This window comes from Anguilla rostrata, chromosome 2, assembly GCF_018555375.3.
Source record: "Anguilla rostrata isolate EN2019 chromosome 2, ASM1855537v3, whole genome shotgun sequence".
Taxonomy (NCBI): domain Eukaryota; kingdom Metazoa; phylum Chordata; class Actinopteri; order Anguilliformes; family Anguillidae; genus Anguilla; species Anguilla rostrata.
This window is the reverse complement of record NC_057934.1, coordinates 70142927-70159462: the sequence shown is the minus strand read 5'-3', so window position 1 is coordinate 70159462 and position 16536 is coordinate 70142927. Positions and strand designations below refer to the sequence as shown.

The 16536-nt window shown below is 42.1% G+C and overlaps 1 protein-coding gene and 1 long non-coding RNA gene across 3 annotated transcripts in view; both read left to right on the top strand.

The window, feature by feature from the left end:
• The window catches only part of LOC135249363 (uncharacterized), a 167339-nt gene that overhangs the window by 104478 nt on the left and 46325 nt on the right, over positions 1-16536 (top strand). The window lies entirely within an intron of this gene.
• The window catches only part of LOC135249307 (adhesion G protein-coupled receptor E1-like), a 31093-nt gene continuing 17643 nt past the window's right edge, over positions 3087-16536 (top strand). For both annotated transcript variants that reach the window (XM_064324829.1, XM_064324828.1), the window contains exons 1-11: positions 3087-3522; positions 6050-6130; positions 6251-6394; positions 6988-7140; positions 9321-9401; positions 10175-10318; positions 11398-11550; positions 12478-12521; positions 12773-12967; positions 13648-13853; positions 15006-15164. In XM_064324829.1, coding sequence (XP_064180899.1) covers positions 3492-3522; positions 6050-6130; positions 6251-6394; positions 6988-7140; positions 9321-9401; positions 10175-10318; positions 11398-11550; positions 12478-12521; positions 12773-12967; positions 13648-13853; positions 15006-15164 — 1391 coding nt within the window. In that variant the 5' untranslated portion in view covers positions 3087-3491. The remainder of the gene's footprint in view (positions 3523-6049; positions 6131-6250; positions 6395-6987; positions 7141-9320; positions 9402-10174; positions 10319-11397; positions 11551-12477; positions 12522-12772; positions 12968-13647; positions 13854-15005; positions 15165-16536) is intronic.

Genomic DNA, 16536 nt, shown 5'->3' with positions numbered 1-16536 from the left:
AACTAAACTCAGATGCATACTATTCAGATACATAAATGAGTCTGCGACTGCACTCTACTGTGGCTAAGCGTGACTGGCATGACAAGCACACAACATTAATGTCACGTGTACAAGCACGCAAACACGCTGTAGTTTAATTTTGTAAAGCAGAGTAGACAAACGAGTTCTAAAACGACAGTCCACATCGATACGGCGATCAGAATGAGAGGCTGCTCACAATAACAAAATATAAATAGCCATATGTATTTTGTTTGCCATTATTCTGTTGTAATAATCTCACTTGCTAGACGAATCAGAACGAAGCATAACTCTGCAAATTGCACAAATTTGTCTTTGTAGCACATCGGCACTCTGCTGTGGCCAATGGCAACTGCAAGTTACACTTTATCTTTCGTTTCATAATGTTGGCTCTGCTCCATTGGATTCAAAGGCTCCTTACAGCATACCAAAAAAAAAAAAGCAGCTGGCTGGAAATGTTTTATGTTTGGCAGCGGCTACCTGGTTCGGCAATTAGTGGGCGGCTGTTCGTGATAAGTGGACGGCTGTTCATGATTAGTTGGCGGCTGTTTGTGATTAGTGGACGGCTGTTCGTGATTAGTGGGCGGCTGTTCGTGATTAGTGGACGGCTGTTCGTGATTAGTGGACGGCTGTTCGTGATTAGTGGGCGGCTGTTCGTGATAAGTGGGCGGCTATTCGTGATTAGTGGACGGCTGTTCGTGATTAGTGGGCGGCTGTTCGTGATTAGTGGGCGGCTGTTCGTGATAAGTGGGCGGCTGTTCGTGATTAGTGGACGGCTGTTCGTGATTAGTTGGCGGCTGTTCGTGATAAGAGGACGGCTGTTCCTGATTAGTTGGCGGCTGTTTGCGATTAGTGGACGGCTGTTCCTGATTAGTTGGCGGCTGTTTGCGATTAGTGGACGGATGTTTGTGATTAGTGGACGGCTGTTTGCGATTAGTAGGCGACCCACTAATGTCTATGGTAGGAGAAAAACTGGACTCCTGAAGGAACTATACTTGTTGGCGGAGCCAAATAGACAAACTCTTTTCTGTTGTCTCAATCATTACTTGATAGGTGGTCTTCAGTGTGAAGATAATACTGTGTGAACTTCAATTGTTATTTGTCAACCAGTGTTACATACTTTACAGATGAAAAAATGTATCATGTTCTGAAGGAACATTACTGTTCCAAGTGTTTAAACAATATAAACAATATATACAGGTATGGCTAGTGTATTCTATGTTAAAATGTTTCTTTGGTAGCTGAGGTTCATGGTGCGGACCGTAGAGACACGTCACAGTGCTTTCCAATGTGGTTTGAGAGGCAGGGCGATGGCAGCAGACTCCTTGTTTATGAAGACAACCCTTCAGTAAAATGCATTTACTTTTTTTTTTTTCTTTCTTTCTTGTTTCAGACAAAAACGTGGCCAAAACTGAGGGAATGTCATTCATTAAAGCTGACTGCCCTATCTCTGGTATGGTCTGTGTTATATTTTGATTTACACCTAATTTGCGATACCCAGGTAAAGATCACATTTCAATCCCAGGGTTCTAGTTCTCAATTAAATGCTGTGGAATAGATTTACTGAATGTTTACCGTTCAGTCTAATGCATTTACTACGATTTTTCCTGTTACATACCTTACAGACGAGAACAATGACACACCTGAAGGAACTTCATCCGGTAAAGCTGACAGCTGTGTTTCTGGACATAATGGTATGGTCTCTACCTGGATATTGTATACCAGATGTAAATCAAAATCCGATTAAAGGCCACATTTTAATGGCAGTGTCCCAGTTCTCCATTAGGCCTGATTTACACGTTATTTGAATACAATCTGTATCTGAATATTGTATCTGTGTGCGGACAAGCGCGTGCTAATCTAAGGTGTAAATGCATGCAGAGTGCATTGTGATTGGAGTGTGATCAGATCTGCCAGACCACCTGTGAGGTAGTCCGGCTCGCACTGTGATCGGATTTCAGTCATCGCCAGAGATCCGCGCGCCTTGCTCACATTGGCGAGAAAGTAGCCACTCGCTGGCTGGAAAATTTTAATGATGATACAAAGCATTCCTTTTTTTTAAAAAAATAAATAAATATCAATTTGTGAAATAAATGCAAAATATTCTCAGGCGAAATGTGCTGGGGGGTTATTGTTAGATTTTACCTCAAATCCATCATTTTAAAAATGGTATTCATTATGTAAATATTTTTGATGGTTTACAGTCTTCCAAAAAGATGTTATTGTTAGCAAAAATGATTACTGGGTTATTCCGGGGGGAAATGGACCCTTTTTAACCTTGACCTTGCAGATATTTCTGTTATTTCACACCCTTAATATAAACTTAGACCAATGAGCATCGGCATACTTGTGAGAAAAACAACACAAATCAAGGTGCAAAGTGTCCATTTTCATTCCACTTTTGGTCTACCCACCTCTACTTTTGAGACCCATGGTTTGACCACTGTAAATGGTTAAAACAATTTGCTGGTCTCATTGTAATCACAAAGACCTGCTCTATAACGTGGGTCATGTTTGAACACTTACCGATTTGCATTAATTAAGAATTAAGAATCTGTGGCAATTCCCACTGTCCTCATTACAAAAGTTGCAGCTCAACAGTCAGTTTCCTTTAAACTCAACGGTGCACTCAGTATGATATTGAGAAGTTTTGGTAAACAGAGCTGAAGTGAGAAGGCCTAGATCCTGTTTCCCCTGCGCCGACTCCCCAGCGAACACGTCCGTGGTGAAAAGTGAGTGAAACGTCGTCTAGACGCTCAGGCGAAAACCCGGCTGCGTTTATTTTTGTTTGAAAAGTGAAAGTTTTCTGGTCGACTAGGACATAGCCAGGCTATATCCAGGTGAAACCTGAGTGTAGCCTGGTCAGTTTGTGTAAACGTTTCTTGCAATGTAGATTTCCCCGCATCAAGGCCCCAGATTTTTGACTCATTGCCAACTTACATGGAATCAAAAGGGTGTAATTTGATGTTGGGTAATCGGTACTCCCGCTCTCTCCATCCCTCCCTCCCTCCCTCCTCCCTCTCTCCTCCCTTCTGTGTTTCTCTCATTTAAGGTGAATCTCTGCAGTGGAGCAGAAAGAAAGTGAGAAGGAGAGTGAGACAAAAAGAGAAAAAACAAGAGTCAAAGAGAGGCAGAGATCGCGATAGATAAAGACGGAGAGAAGGATAGAGGGAGAGAAAAAGAGAGTTTTGGGGTGATCGATTCAGGGGTGTTTGGGGTGCACCGCACGTGGGATCTCGGTGGGCTCTGTTCCTGTTCCACGCGGGCCGAGACCAGGAGCTTTCACCGGTTTCAACCGTTACGGAGGAGTTCCCTTCCCTTCTTCTCCTGCCGGCTCTCACATTAACAAGAAAAGCTTTTTAATTTTTTTATTCTTTTTATTTTTTTAAACCTTTAAAACTAATAAATTAGTCTTGGATTTATTTTTAATTTTTAATTTTTAATTTGCGGAATTTTCCTCCCCCTTTTTAAAGATGGGACTTGGTCTGTGCCTCCTGATTCTGGGTGAGTCTTTTTAACATAACATAACATAACATAACAAGATGAGATAACATAACATAACACAACATAATGATGAGAACAGGCCATTCAGCCCAACAGTGCTTGCCATTTTCCTGACTAAATTGTACCTAGTGCTCTGATTACCTACAGACTAGATAGTACCTGACCCCTTATCAAGTCTGGTCTTGAAAATTCCTTGAGATTCTGCCTCTGCTATATTACCTGGCAGGATATTCCACACATTGATTACATTCTTTGTGAAAAAAAAAATCTTCCTTATATCTGTATGGAATGTACCTCTTGCTTATTTCCATTTATGTCCCCTCGTTCTACTAACAGAACTCAACCTGAAGAATTTCTTTTAGTTCACTTTGTTGATCCCCATTATGAATTTAAAAGCCTCAATCAAATCACCCCTGAGTCTCCTTTTACTTAAGCATCTTAAGTCTTTCCTTATGGCTTTTATTTTTCATAATAGGAATCAGTTTGGTTGCTCTTCTTTGAACCTTTTGCAGAGTCTCTATATCTTTATTGTAGTATGGTTCCCAGAACTGCACACAATATTCCAAGTATGGTCAAACTCCTGGCTCAATACAGTCCTCTTTCTTATTTATTGGCATTATATTACCTTGCTTCCAGTCCTCAGTTATTTCTCCAGTTTCTAAGGACTGTCTAAAAATACCTGCCAGTGGTTTAAAGATGATCTCAAATGACTCTTCGAGCACCCTTGGAAATATGCAATCAGGGCCTGCTGCCTTATTTGTCTTTAGTTTGCATATTTTATTCAGTACTTTTTCAACCTCTATCTCAATATCTGCTAAGACATTCTGAGTACTGAATATGCCTTCCAGTCTATTAGTAACCAATTCTCTAGTAAAACTCTCAACAAAATAATTATTTAAGGCATCAGCAATATCTTTATTCTTAGAAAGCAGTGCCCCGTCTTCATTCCTGCTGCACCTGATATCCTCCTTCACTTACCTTTTCTTGCTACAGTTTTGAAAGAAACATTTAGGATTACTTTTTGGGTCTTGGGCAATTTGACTTTCAAAGAGCCTCTTGGCCATATTCTTTTACCTAGTAGCATTCATTCATTATTACCTAGCGCATTTTATATCTACAGTTAATTATTTCAATCCTTATGCGTTCCTGAAGGGGTCTGCATCACTTCCTTACCATTGGATAACTGCATGTGTAACACCTTTGAACTGCCACATTTTTAGTTTATTTAAATTTCCTAGTACGCTGCATCTATTGAAATCTGGAATAGATTTAATTTGCTATATCAACAACTTCAGAATGATCACTGTCCAATGGCTGTTCCTTATGACAATTTCAGATCATCAGCTGAGATCGACGATTCTCTGGGCTGTAGTTGCCCAAAGTATTAATCAAAATATTCCTCACTTTCTGTCCAATCAATTCCAATAATGAGTGTAATTAAGTACCTATACAGTCATTACTGAAACGTTATTTCCAGCATGAGTTCACATAGCTAAGTGTACCCATATCACCATCCATCCCCTCCAGCATTTCGTATCAACAATTCTACAGATCCCCCACTATTCATAGCAGCCTCAAATTCCAAAAAAAAATTTTTTTTCATACTTACAGCATTTAAACGAATACATATAAGACAATTATTTATACACACGCTCTCCCGTTCCCTCAGCCCCCACCGTCGCAAGCCACCCTTGCTACAACTTTGCTTTAAAAATATTGCATTAGAGTTCACTCAATTACAGAAAGCCTTGACAGCTTCCATCCAGGCAGCCTGCACCTCCCAACCCTTTTCACTCTCTGACATCGGCCAACCAATCAGCTTTGTGTTCTTCACGTTGAAATTTCTGTTTCTTGAATTTCTGTTGTTGAATTTGTCTTCACTCAGGCTTTATTTTGACCTTATCATTTAAAAAAACATTCTCTTGTGAACGCACATGTTCTAAGCCAAAAATACAAAGGAAACAGGAGGGTTCGGTCATTCATGTGCCTAAATGAATCGCAGTCTCCAAAGTGCAACATGAAAGAACACAATGGAAAAGGAAAGAGCTAAAAACATCACACACACTCGGCAGGGCACACAAACCATAAATCAACATAACCCAAATTTAAACCATAATCTTTTTAAATCAGCAAGGAAATCCCACAGAAAAAAAATGACATACATTTCTTACGAATGTTATAAAGGGGGGTGTCACTAATGGCAGCGTTGTGTCAGGGAAGTTTCAGAACTTGGTTGCCCCTGTTGCATGAATGTTGATTAACCCTTTAGGGTGTATAATTGCAAATATGTAAGTAGAATGTTCTTAACTGAACATTCTAATGCTGAGGTAACAAGCATCACTGGTAACTGAAAGTTATGGAGTTCTAGAGCCTCGATGTATAATTTTGAAAAAACAGTTTTGTTTTTCCTCCACTGCCAGCCTATTTCATGTCACCATAAAAAGATTGGGGAAGGAACGAGGAAGCTGACTAGTCTATCTAGTTTCTCTAGGGAACCTGTGATAATATCCATGATCCTCCCCTGCAGGTCTGCTACTCCTCCAGCCCGTTAAAACTGCATCATCTGAATGTGGAGTTGGGTGGGAAACAAATGGCGACAAATGCATTGGTATTTTGTTTCACTAACTCTTAATTATGATGTTTTTTTTTTTTCATAAAAAATACTTTACATCATTTCAGTAGTAGGGTAGTGTGACTGAGACTCTTCCCCTTCCTTGTTTCCCTGCAGATGTTGATGAATGCGCATATCCCGTCTGTGGCAATCGTGCCAGGTGCTTCAACACCAATGGCAGCTACTACTGTCAGTGTAATCCTGGCTTTCACGTGAATTCAGAATCTAGAACCTTCACTGGCATTGACGGAGTGTGTCGTGGTAAGAATTAGGCCTTTCCTTGCGAGTGTGTGTTTGTGTGCGTTTGTGTGTGTGTGTGTGTGTGTGTGCGCGTGCGCGTGCGTGTGTGTGTGTGTTTGCATGAGTGTGACTATGACACTGTAAGTCTAGTGCTGATGCTTGAGGTTGCAGGACATGCAACAATAAAGAAAGAAATAAATAAATAAATAAATAGGTCTCCATGCAAGTGCCAAATCCTGAAAATGTATATAGGTGTGAGGAGTTTCTATGTATAAATAACTGTGCAGAGAAGTACACTAAAAATGTTGCCAGTGAAAACCCATTAAATGAAAAACTATAAATCCTGTTATTTAACTGGATATATCCTGTTATTTTATGGCATAGCTGTTAAATTATTGCCAATGTTCTATATAACTTTGACTGTGTTTTGGGGGAAAAAAAACAGTGAAATTCTTTTGACGAATGTTTTCCCATGAATATAAAGTTTTTTTTACAGTGAAGTTCTTTTGGCATGTTTCAGATTGGACAAGATTTTGAAGAATACATTTCCCCTGGTAACGGGTAAATAAGTTTTAAGTTTCCTCGATAACGGGTGAAACCTTCCTGCTCCTCAGATATCAACGAGTGCTTAGAGACCCCCAATATCTGCGGGCCCAAGGCCTCCTGCCAGAACACCGCTGGGTCCTACAACTGCACCTGCTCTGAGGGCTACATCTCCAACAACGGCCAGAGAGTTTTTCACAACGCTACAGGTGTCACCTGTGCAGGTAAATACCCTGCACTCCCACGGCTTTCCCCTTTAAACGCTTTATTTATAAGGCTTTATTTTGACCTTTTCATTTAAAAAACATTCTCTTGTAAACTCACATGTTCTAAGCCAAAAATACAAAGGAAACAGGAGGGTTCGGTCATTCATGTGCCTAAATGAATCGCAGTCTCCAAAGTGCAACATGAAAAAACACAATGGAAGAGGAAAGAGCTGAAAACATCTCACACACGGTAGTGCACACAAACCATAAATCAAAATAACCCAAATTTAAACAACAATTTTTCAAAATCAGTAAGGAAATCCCCGCAGAAACAAAATGGACATACATTTCTTATGAACGTTATGAAGGGGGGTGTGAATTGGCAGTACTACATCAGGGAGGTTTGGACCTTGGTTACCCCTGTTGCATGAATGTTGATTAATCCTTTAGTGAGTATAATTGCAAATGTGTAAGTAGAATGTACTTAACTTAAAATTCTAATGCTGAGGTAACAAACACCACTGGAAATGAAAGTTATGGACTTCTAGAGCCCTGACTTATAATTTTGAAAAAACTTTTTTTTTTTTTTTCAAGCTTACTCTTCAAAGGGTTAACTGTAGTATAGCATCAATTCTCCACTGCCAGCTTATTTCATTTCACGATAAAATGAATATTACGGAAGGAACAAGGAAGCTGACTAGTCTATCTAGTTTCTCTAGGGAACCTGTTATAATTAGTGTGGTTGCCTTTGGCAATCACACTATTATTATCCCACATATTTATTAGTATGCTTGCCTTTGGCAATCACACTATTATTATCCCACATATTTATTAGTGTTGTTGCCTTTGCCAATCACACTACTATTATTGCACATATTTAGTGTGGTTGCCTTTGGCAATCACACTACCATTATCTCACATTTAGTGTGGTTGCCTTTGGCAAACTAAAGTTACTCTCACGTATTATTTATTTATTCTTTATTCCACCCATTTTTTGGACCGCTACTCGTCCCAGAGTTTTCGCACCATATACACGTGCAATATGTCAAATCGCGCGGCTTCACCGGGAATGGTGTGCTATTACTTTGTGCAAAGTTTCGGTGCATGGTTTTTGAGAAATTCCACTTTTTTTGGGCAATTTTTCCCATAGAGAATGAATGGCAGAATGTTCACCCTTGTGATGTCACAATGCTGTCTTCTCACCCTTGTGATGTCACGATGCTCCGTCTTCTAGCAGCTGTACTCTGGTCTCTCTCTGGCTTTAGACATTTGGCATTCATCTCTACGGGGCAAAATTGGCCACAAATTGTGGGATGCCTCATTGGACGTGGTATAGAGTTCTTTGTCCATTGGTGTAGATTAGCCTCGCCCCCGTTCCTGATTGGCCGATGTTTGATATTTCATAACTTTTGAACCGTTTGTCATGGAGAATTATGGGTCGGGTCATTGGACTCAGTAAAGATCTAGAAACCACCTAGCAACACCCTAGCAACCACCTAGAACAGCCTAGCAATGCCACAGGAGTGATCTGTGAAGGTAAATACCCTGCACTCCTGCTGCTTTCCCCGTTAAACGCTGCATTGGGACACACTGTAAGAATGGAGGAGACGGGCGAGTACGAGACTGTGATTGGCAGAAGACCCACAGAGAGACACTATGGGTGAGAGTTAGGGTTGCCAGATTTGCAGTTTGTGAAAAACGGACACTTGAAGCTTGAAAAACAGTAAGGAAGAAGAAAATAAGTACAGATGAAAATTGATGAAAAACTAGTGGTCAGATTTTAATCAGTCATTCAGACCACACATTTATATTGTCACTAATGGCAGCGTTGTGTCAGGGAGGTTTCAGAACTTGGTTACCCGTGTTGCATGAATGTTGATTGACCCTTTAAGGAGTATGATTGCAAATATGTAAGTAGAATGTTCTTAACTGAACATTCTAATGCTGAGGTAACAAACACTACTGGTAACTGAAAGTCATGGATTTCTCAAGCCCTGACTTATAAATTTGAAAAAACTGTTTTGTTTTTTTTTCAAACTTACTCTTCTAAGGGTTAACTGTAGCATAGCATCAGTGCTCTGCTGCCAGCCTATTTCATTTCACCATAAAACGAAGACTACGGAAGGAACAAGGAAGCTGACTAGTCTATCTAGTTTCTCTAGGGAACCTGTGATAATATCCATGATCCTCCCCTGCAGATCTGCGAGTCCTCCAGCCTGTTAAAACTGCATCATCTGAATGTGGAGTTGGGTGGGAAACAAATGGCGATAAATGCATTGGTATGTTGTTTCATTAACTCTTTATTATGATGTATTTGTTCATAAAAATTACTATACATCATTTCAGGGGTGCCCTTACAAAAACAGGGTACCTCTACAATATGTTGACAGCACAGTATGTTGACATATTAGAACATTTTATGATAAACACAATTCACAAAAGTGTCACATATTGGCATGCCTCAAAGCAGCAATGATCTGCATATTTTACAATACATTCTGATGTGTTGAAGTACATATTCATTTACACTTCAGCATGTTGTGTATATGTACATGTATGTCATTACATTTTTAAACAGTGTAACTGTAAGAGAGGTAGAGTGACTGTAAAAGAGGTAGTGAGATTGTTAGAGGGGTAGTGTGACTGTAAGAGAGGTAGTGTGACTGTAAGAGGGGTAGTGTGACTGTAAGAGAGGTAGTGTGACTGTAAAAGAGGTAGTGTGACTAAGAGAGGTAGTGTGACTGTAAAAGAGGTAGTGTGACTAAGAGAGGTAGTGTGACTGTAAAAGAGGTAGTGTGACTGTAGGAGAGGTAGAGTGACTGTGAGAGGGGTAGTGTGACTGTAAGAGGGGTAGTGTGATTGTAAGAGAGGTAGTGTGACTGTTTGAGTGGTAATGTGACTGTAAGAGAGGTAGTGTGACTGTAAAAGAGGTAGTGCGACTGTAAAAGAGGTAGTGCGACTGTAAGAGAGGTAGTGCGATTGTTAGAGGGGTAGTGTGATTGTAAGAGGGGTAGTGTGGCAGCGACTCTTCCCCTTCCTTGTTTCCCTGCAGATGTTGATGAATGCACATATCCCGTCTGTGGCAATCGTGCCATTTGCTTCAACACCAATGGCAGCTACTACTGTCAGTGTAATCCTGGCTTTCACGTGAATTCAGAATCTAGAACCTTTACTGGCATTGACGGAGTGTGTCGTGGTAAGAACTAGGCCTTTCCTTGCGAGTGTGTGTTTGTGTGTGTGTGTGTGTGTGTATGTGTTTTTGTGTGTCTGTGTGTGTGTGTGACTATGACACTGTAAGTCGAGTGCTGATTCTTGAGGTTGCTGGACATGCAACAATAAATAAATAAATAAATAGGTCTCCATGCAAGTGCCAAATCCTGAAAATGTATATAGGTGTGAGGAGTTTCTATGTATAAATAACTGTGCAGAGAAGTACACTAAAAATGTTGCCAGTGAAAACCCATTAAATGATTATTGTTATTTTATGGCATAGCTGTTAAATTATTGCCATTGTTCACCACAACTTTGAATGTGTTTTGGAAAGAAAATCAGTGAAATTCTTTTCACAAACATTTTCCCATAAATATACAGGTTTTTTTTTTTTATACAGTGAAGTTCCTTTGGCATGTTTCAGATTGGACAGGATTTTGAAGAATACATTTCCCCTGGTAACGGGTAAATAAGTTTTAAGTTTCCTCGATAACGGGTGAAACCTTCCTGCCCCTCAGATATCAACGAGTGCTTAGAGACCCCCAATGCGTGCGTGTGTGTGTGTGTTTGCATGAGTGTGACTATGACACTGTAAGTCTAGTGCTGATGCTTGAGGTTGCAGGACATGCAACAATAAAGAAATAAATAAATAAATAAATAAATAGGTCTCCATGCAAGTGCCAAATCCTGAAAATGTATATAGGTGTGAGGAGTTTCTATGTATAAATAACTGTGCAGAGAAGTACACTAAAAATGTTGCCAGTGAAAACCCATTAAATGAAAAACTATAAATCCTGTTATTTAACTGGATATATCCTGTTATTTTATGGCATAGCTGTTAAATTATTGCCAATGTTCTATATAACTTTGACTGTGTTTTGGGGGAAAAAAAACAGTGAAATTCTTTTGACGAATGTTTTCCCATGAATATAAAGTTTTTTTTACAGTGAAGTTCTTTTGGCATGTTTCAGATTGGACAAGATTTTGAAGAATACATTTCCCCTGGTAACGGGTAAATAAGTTTTAAGTTTCCTCGATAACGGGTGAAACCTTCCTGCTCCTCAGATATCAACGAGTGCTTAGAGACCCCCAATATCTGCGGGCCCAAGGCCTCCTGCCAGAACACCGCTGGGTCCTACAACTGCACCTGCTCTGAGGGCTACATCTCCAGCAATGGCCAGAGAGTTTTTCACAACGCCACAGGAGTCACCTGTGCAGGTAAATACCCTGCACTCCTGCTGCTTTCCCCTTTAAACGCTGCATTGGGACACACTGTAAGAATGGAGGAGAAGGGGGAGTATGAGACAGTGATGGGCAGAAGACCCACAGAGCGACTCACTATGGGTGAGAGATAGGGTTGCCAGATTTGCAGTTTGTGAAAAACGGACACTTGAAGCTTGAAAAACAGTAAGGAAGAAGAAAAGAAGTACAGATGGAAATTGATTAAAAACTAGTGGTCAGATTTTAATCGGTCCTTCAGACCACACATTTATATTGTCCAGGTTTAAACTGGAAAACCAAACACTCTCTCAGAGTGATCCTCATCTGCAGCGGGGAAGCAACCTGTCAATCACTCACTCACCATTGCCAATCAGATCTGTCTAGTTCTCCTGCAGCTGGTACATACACCTGAACCTGTGTGCATGAAAGAGTTTCCGAGTTGTCCTCCCCATGTTTGCCTGTTTTTTCCTCCGGGTACTCCAGTTTCCTCCCAAACCCAAAGACATGCATGCCAGGTTAGATATACTCCTGCAACTGCCCTTGATGAAGGCACTAGCCTCAGAACTGGAGTTGGTCCTCGGTCCTTGCCCTGTGATCTCCCATCCAAGTAGCTGGGTTGGGTCAAATGCAGAGGACAAATTACCTATGGGGTCAATAAAGTATAACTTGATTTGCTGAAAACTCTGAAGAGACCAGCCTCACTCTTTAGATGGCTGTGGTATAATCTCTCACCGTTAGAGAATCTGAAGAGTCACTATTTCTGATACAGGTTAGAAATAACCTGTGAACCTGTGCCCGGATTGGCTGATTATGTAGTACCCACAATTCAGTGCAGATGTCTCTTGTGCATGCTGGTTTTAGAGAGGTCGGGAATCAGATCATGGCTGAACACACCATCTTAATTGTCCTCTGTCCCTCCCACAGAGCTGAAGAGTGACCTGTACAAAACCTCAGGTTCACCTGACCAGGTAGGGGTCTCATTTACTGTACACACCTGACATAACATAACATGTAACATCACATAATGATGAGAACAGGCCATTCAGCCCAACAATGCTCACAATTTTCCTGACTAAATTAATGCTCTTATTACCTACAGACTAGATAGTATCTAACACCGTAAAAAAAAAAGTTCGAAAAAAGCTGGTAGGCATGTTGTGTACATATGTAAGTAAGTAAGTTTATAGTTTGGCTTTTAGTTTGGTTTTTCCGTTGCCAGGATGCGTTCCAGCTGCAGGTGATCACCTGGGTGGGGCTGTCGGTGTTGCTGGTGTGCCTCCTGCTGTGCATTGTTACCTTCCCCTTTTGCCGGTCCATTCAAGGAACTCTCAACTTCATCCACATCCACCTGTGCATCTGCCTCTTCATCGCCGACCTGGTCTTCCTCGCTGGCATCTCCCGCACCGAGGACAGGGTTAGTGTCTTCTCCGTCTGTCTCTGTCTGTCTGTCTGGCAGTCTCTGCGTCGGGCTGCGTGTTGGATGACCGTTCGCTCATATGGATGCTAGTGAACTGTGATTGATTTCTGTTTCATAGAGAAAAGGCTTGCGCTGTGTGTGTGTGTGTGTGTCTGTATTTTTGTGTATCTTCCGCGTCCGTGCGTGTCTGTGTATGCATGTGTGTGTATGTGTGTAAATGGTAAATGGATGGTAAATGGACTGCATTTATATAGCGCTTTTATCCAAAGCACTTTACAATTGATGCCTCTCATTCGCCAGAGCAGTTAGGGGTTAGGGGTTAGGTGTCTTGCTCAAGGACACTTCGACATGCCCAGGGCAGGGTTTGAATCGGCAACCCTCCGACTGCCAGACAATCGGTCTTACCTCCTGAGCTATGTCGTGTGTGTGTAAGCGTGCACGTGTGTGAGGACCAAACATGGAGAAACATTTATGTGTGTGTGTGTGTGTGTGTGTGCGTATTCCTAAACGTCTGAGGACCAAACATGGAGAAAAGGGTGTGTGCGTGTGTGTGTGTGTGTGGGTGCGTGTGTGTGTGTGTGTGAGTGTGTGTGTGTGTGTGTGTGGCTTCTTGTTTTTCTTCTTGTGAGTAAACATGTAATTTCCCTCTGACTCTTTCTCGTGGTGCCCCCCCTCAGGTGGGCTGTGGGATTGTGGCAGGGGTCCTGCATTACTTCTTCCTGGCAGCGTTCTGCTGGACGTTGCTGGAGGGGGTTCAGCTGTACTGCATGGTGGTTCTGGTGTTCAACACCACGATGCGGCCGATCGTCACGATCACCATCGGATACGTCGTTCCCGCGGTGATCGTTACCGCCAGCGCCCAGGGATACGGCACAGGCAGGCAGTAAGGAATGCCCAGCCTACTCTGCCATTACAAGTGCTGCTACTACTAGTGCTACCACAAATACTGCTACTGCAATTACAACTACACCTACTACAACTACTACACCTACTACTACTACTACTACTACTACTATTGCTGCTACTACTACTACTATTACTACTGCTGCTACTGCTACTACTACTGCTGCTACTTCTACTACTACAACTACATTACATTACATTACATTACAGGCATTTAGCAGACGCTCTTATCCAGAGCGACTTACACAACTTTTTACATAGCACTTTACATTGTATCCATTTATACAGCTGGATATATACTGAAGCAATGCAGGTTAAGTACCTTGCTCAAGGGTACAACGGCAGCGTCCTTACCCGGGAATCGAACCTGCGACCTTTCGGTTACAAGCGCAGTTCCTTACCCACTGTGCCACACTCCGTCCCAACTACTGCTGCTACTGCTACTACTACTACTACTATTACTACTACTACTGCTGCTACTACTACTATTACTACTACTACTATTGCTGCTACTACTACTACTGCTGCTACTGCTACTACTACTACTACTACTACTACTGCTACTGCTACTGCTACTGCTACTACTACTGCTGCTACTGCTACCACTGCTACTGCTACTATTACTACTACTGCTATTATTGCTACTACTGCTACTACTACTATTACTACTAACACTACTACTACTGCTATTACTGCTGCTACTACTACGATTACTACTACTAGAACTGCTACTACAACTACTATTGCTACTACTACAACTATTACTGCTACTGCTACTACAACTACTACTACTACTATTACTACTGATACTATTACTATTATTACTACTGCTAATACTATTGTTACTACTACTAGTACTACTACTGCAAGCGCTGCTACTACTGCTGCTACTACTAGTACAATTACTACTACTAATTTTATTTTAAAGGGACAAGTACAATTAAGCAATAATACAGAAATGTATTTAAATAATTAAATGATATGGTAGTTAAACTTGACAAGAAGACAAGTGTCATATTAGAAAGTAAGAAATGCGTCTTTGAGTTCATGAAAAGCGCTATATAAAATAAATTTATTATTATTATTACAAAAGCATAATATCCTACTGCTGATGTAATGATAACGTGTGCAGCTGCTGGCTGAACCTGGAGAATGGGTTCATCTGGAGATTCTTTGGACCCGTCTGCATCATCATCATCATCAACGGCATGTTCTTCGTCGTCACTGTGTGGAAGCTGGCCCAGAAATTCTACTGCCTCAATTCAGACATGTGTACCCTGCGCAAGATCAAGTGAGTGTGTGTGTGTGTGCTTGTGCACGTGTGTGTGTGTGTGTGTGTGTGTGTGTGCGTGCATTTGTGTGTGTGTGTGTGTGTACGTGCGTTTGTGTGTGTGTTTATGTGTGTGTGCACACGTTTGTGTGCGTGTGTGTGTGTGCCTGTGTGCATGCATTTGTGTGTGTGTGTGTGTGTGTGTGTGCCTGTGTGCATGCATTTGTGCGTGCGTTTGTGTGTGTGTGTACGTGCCTGTGTGTGTGTGTTTATGTGTGTGCATGTGTGTGTGTGTGCATGTGTGCATGCATTTGTGTGTGCGTTTGTGTGTGTGTGTACGTGCCTGTGTGCGTGTGTGTGTGTGTGTGCCTGTGTGCATGCATTTGTGTGTGTGTGTGTGTGTGTGTGTGTGTGCCTGTGTGCATGCATTTGTGCGTGCGTTTGTGTGTGTGTGTACGTGCCTGTGTGTGTGTGTGTTCATGTGTGTGCATGTGTGTGTTCATGTGCGTGCATTTGTGTGTGTCTGTGCATGCGCGTGTGACCCAGGTCAGCTCTTGCTGCAGTGCATACGGTTTATTCAGGTGGGGGTCCTACACAGTTGACTCACTCAACCCCTGCAGGATCGCCTTGATTCGCCCCAGCAGAACTCCCTCAGATTTTAGCCCGTCGCCAGACATACGTGCGGCTTGGGGCGGCGTGCGCTCGCCCGTTTCCCCTCTCTCCAGGGCAGAGCGCGCGGGGTGGTCTTCCTCTCCTGCTCTCTGCCCTGCTCTCGGGCTGCGCGACCGCAGAGCTGCGTAGAGCTGCGCAGAGCTGCGACGGGGCAGCCTCTTACAGCGGGACGGTCTCCTCAGCTCGAGTCCTCGCAGGAGAATGTCCACCGTTTGATTTCGCTCTGTCAGAGCACACCCAGTCGGGTTCACCTGCATTCTGCCAGAGCTGATTTAACACTGAACTGTCTTCCTGCGCATGGTGTCCATGGTCCTCATACCCTGCAAAAATTCCAGCTTAAACCAGCCTACGCCGGTCAAGCTCTTTGCGACACTTTTCGCCGGTCGACCGGCTGTTGACCAGCTGACCAGCTTTTATAGTCAGTCTGACCGCCAGTGTACTCTGCCAGCTTAACCAGCTTTTACCAGCTTTGTCCGGCCACAGACCAGCTATGACCAGCTAGAAGTGTTTGTTTGTGATGTTAAGGCCGTGTGTTGTTTGTGATGTTAAGGCTGAGTGTTGTTTGTGATGTTAAGGTTGAGTGTTGTTTGTGATGTTAAGGTTGTGTGTTGTTTGTGATGTTAAGGTTGTGCGTTGTTTGTGATGTTAAGGCTGAATATTGATTGTGATGTTAAGGTTGTGTGTTGTTTGTGATGTTAAGGCTGAGTGTTGTTTGTGATGT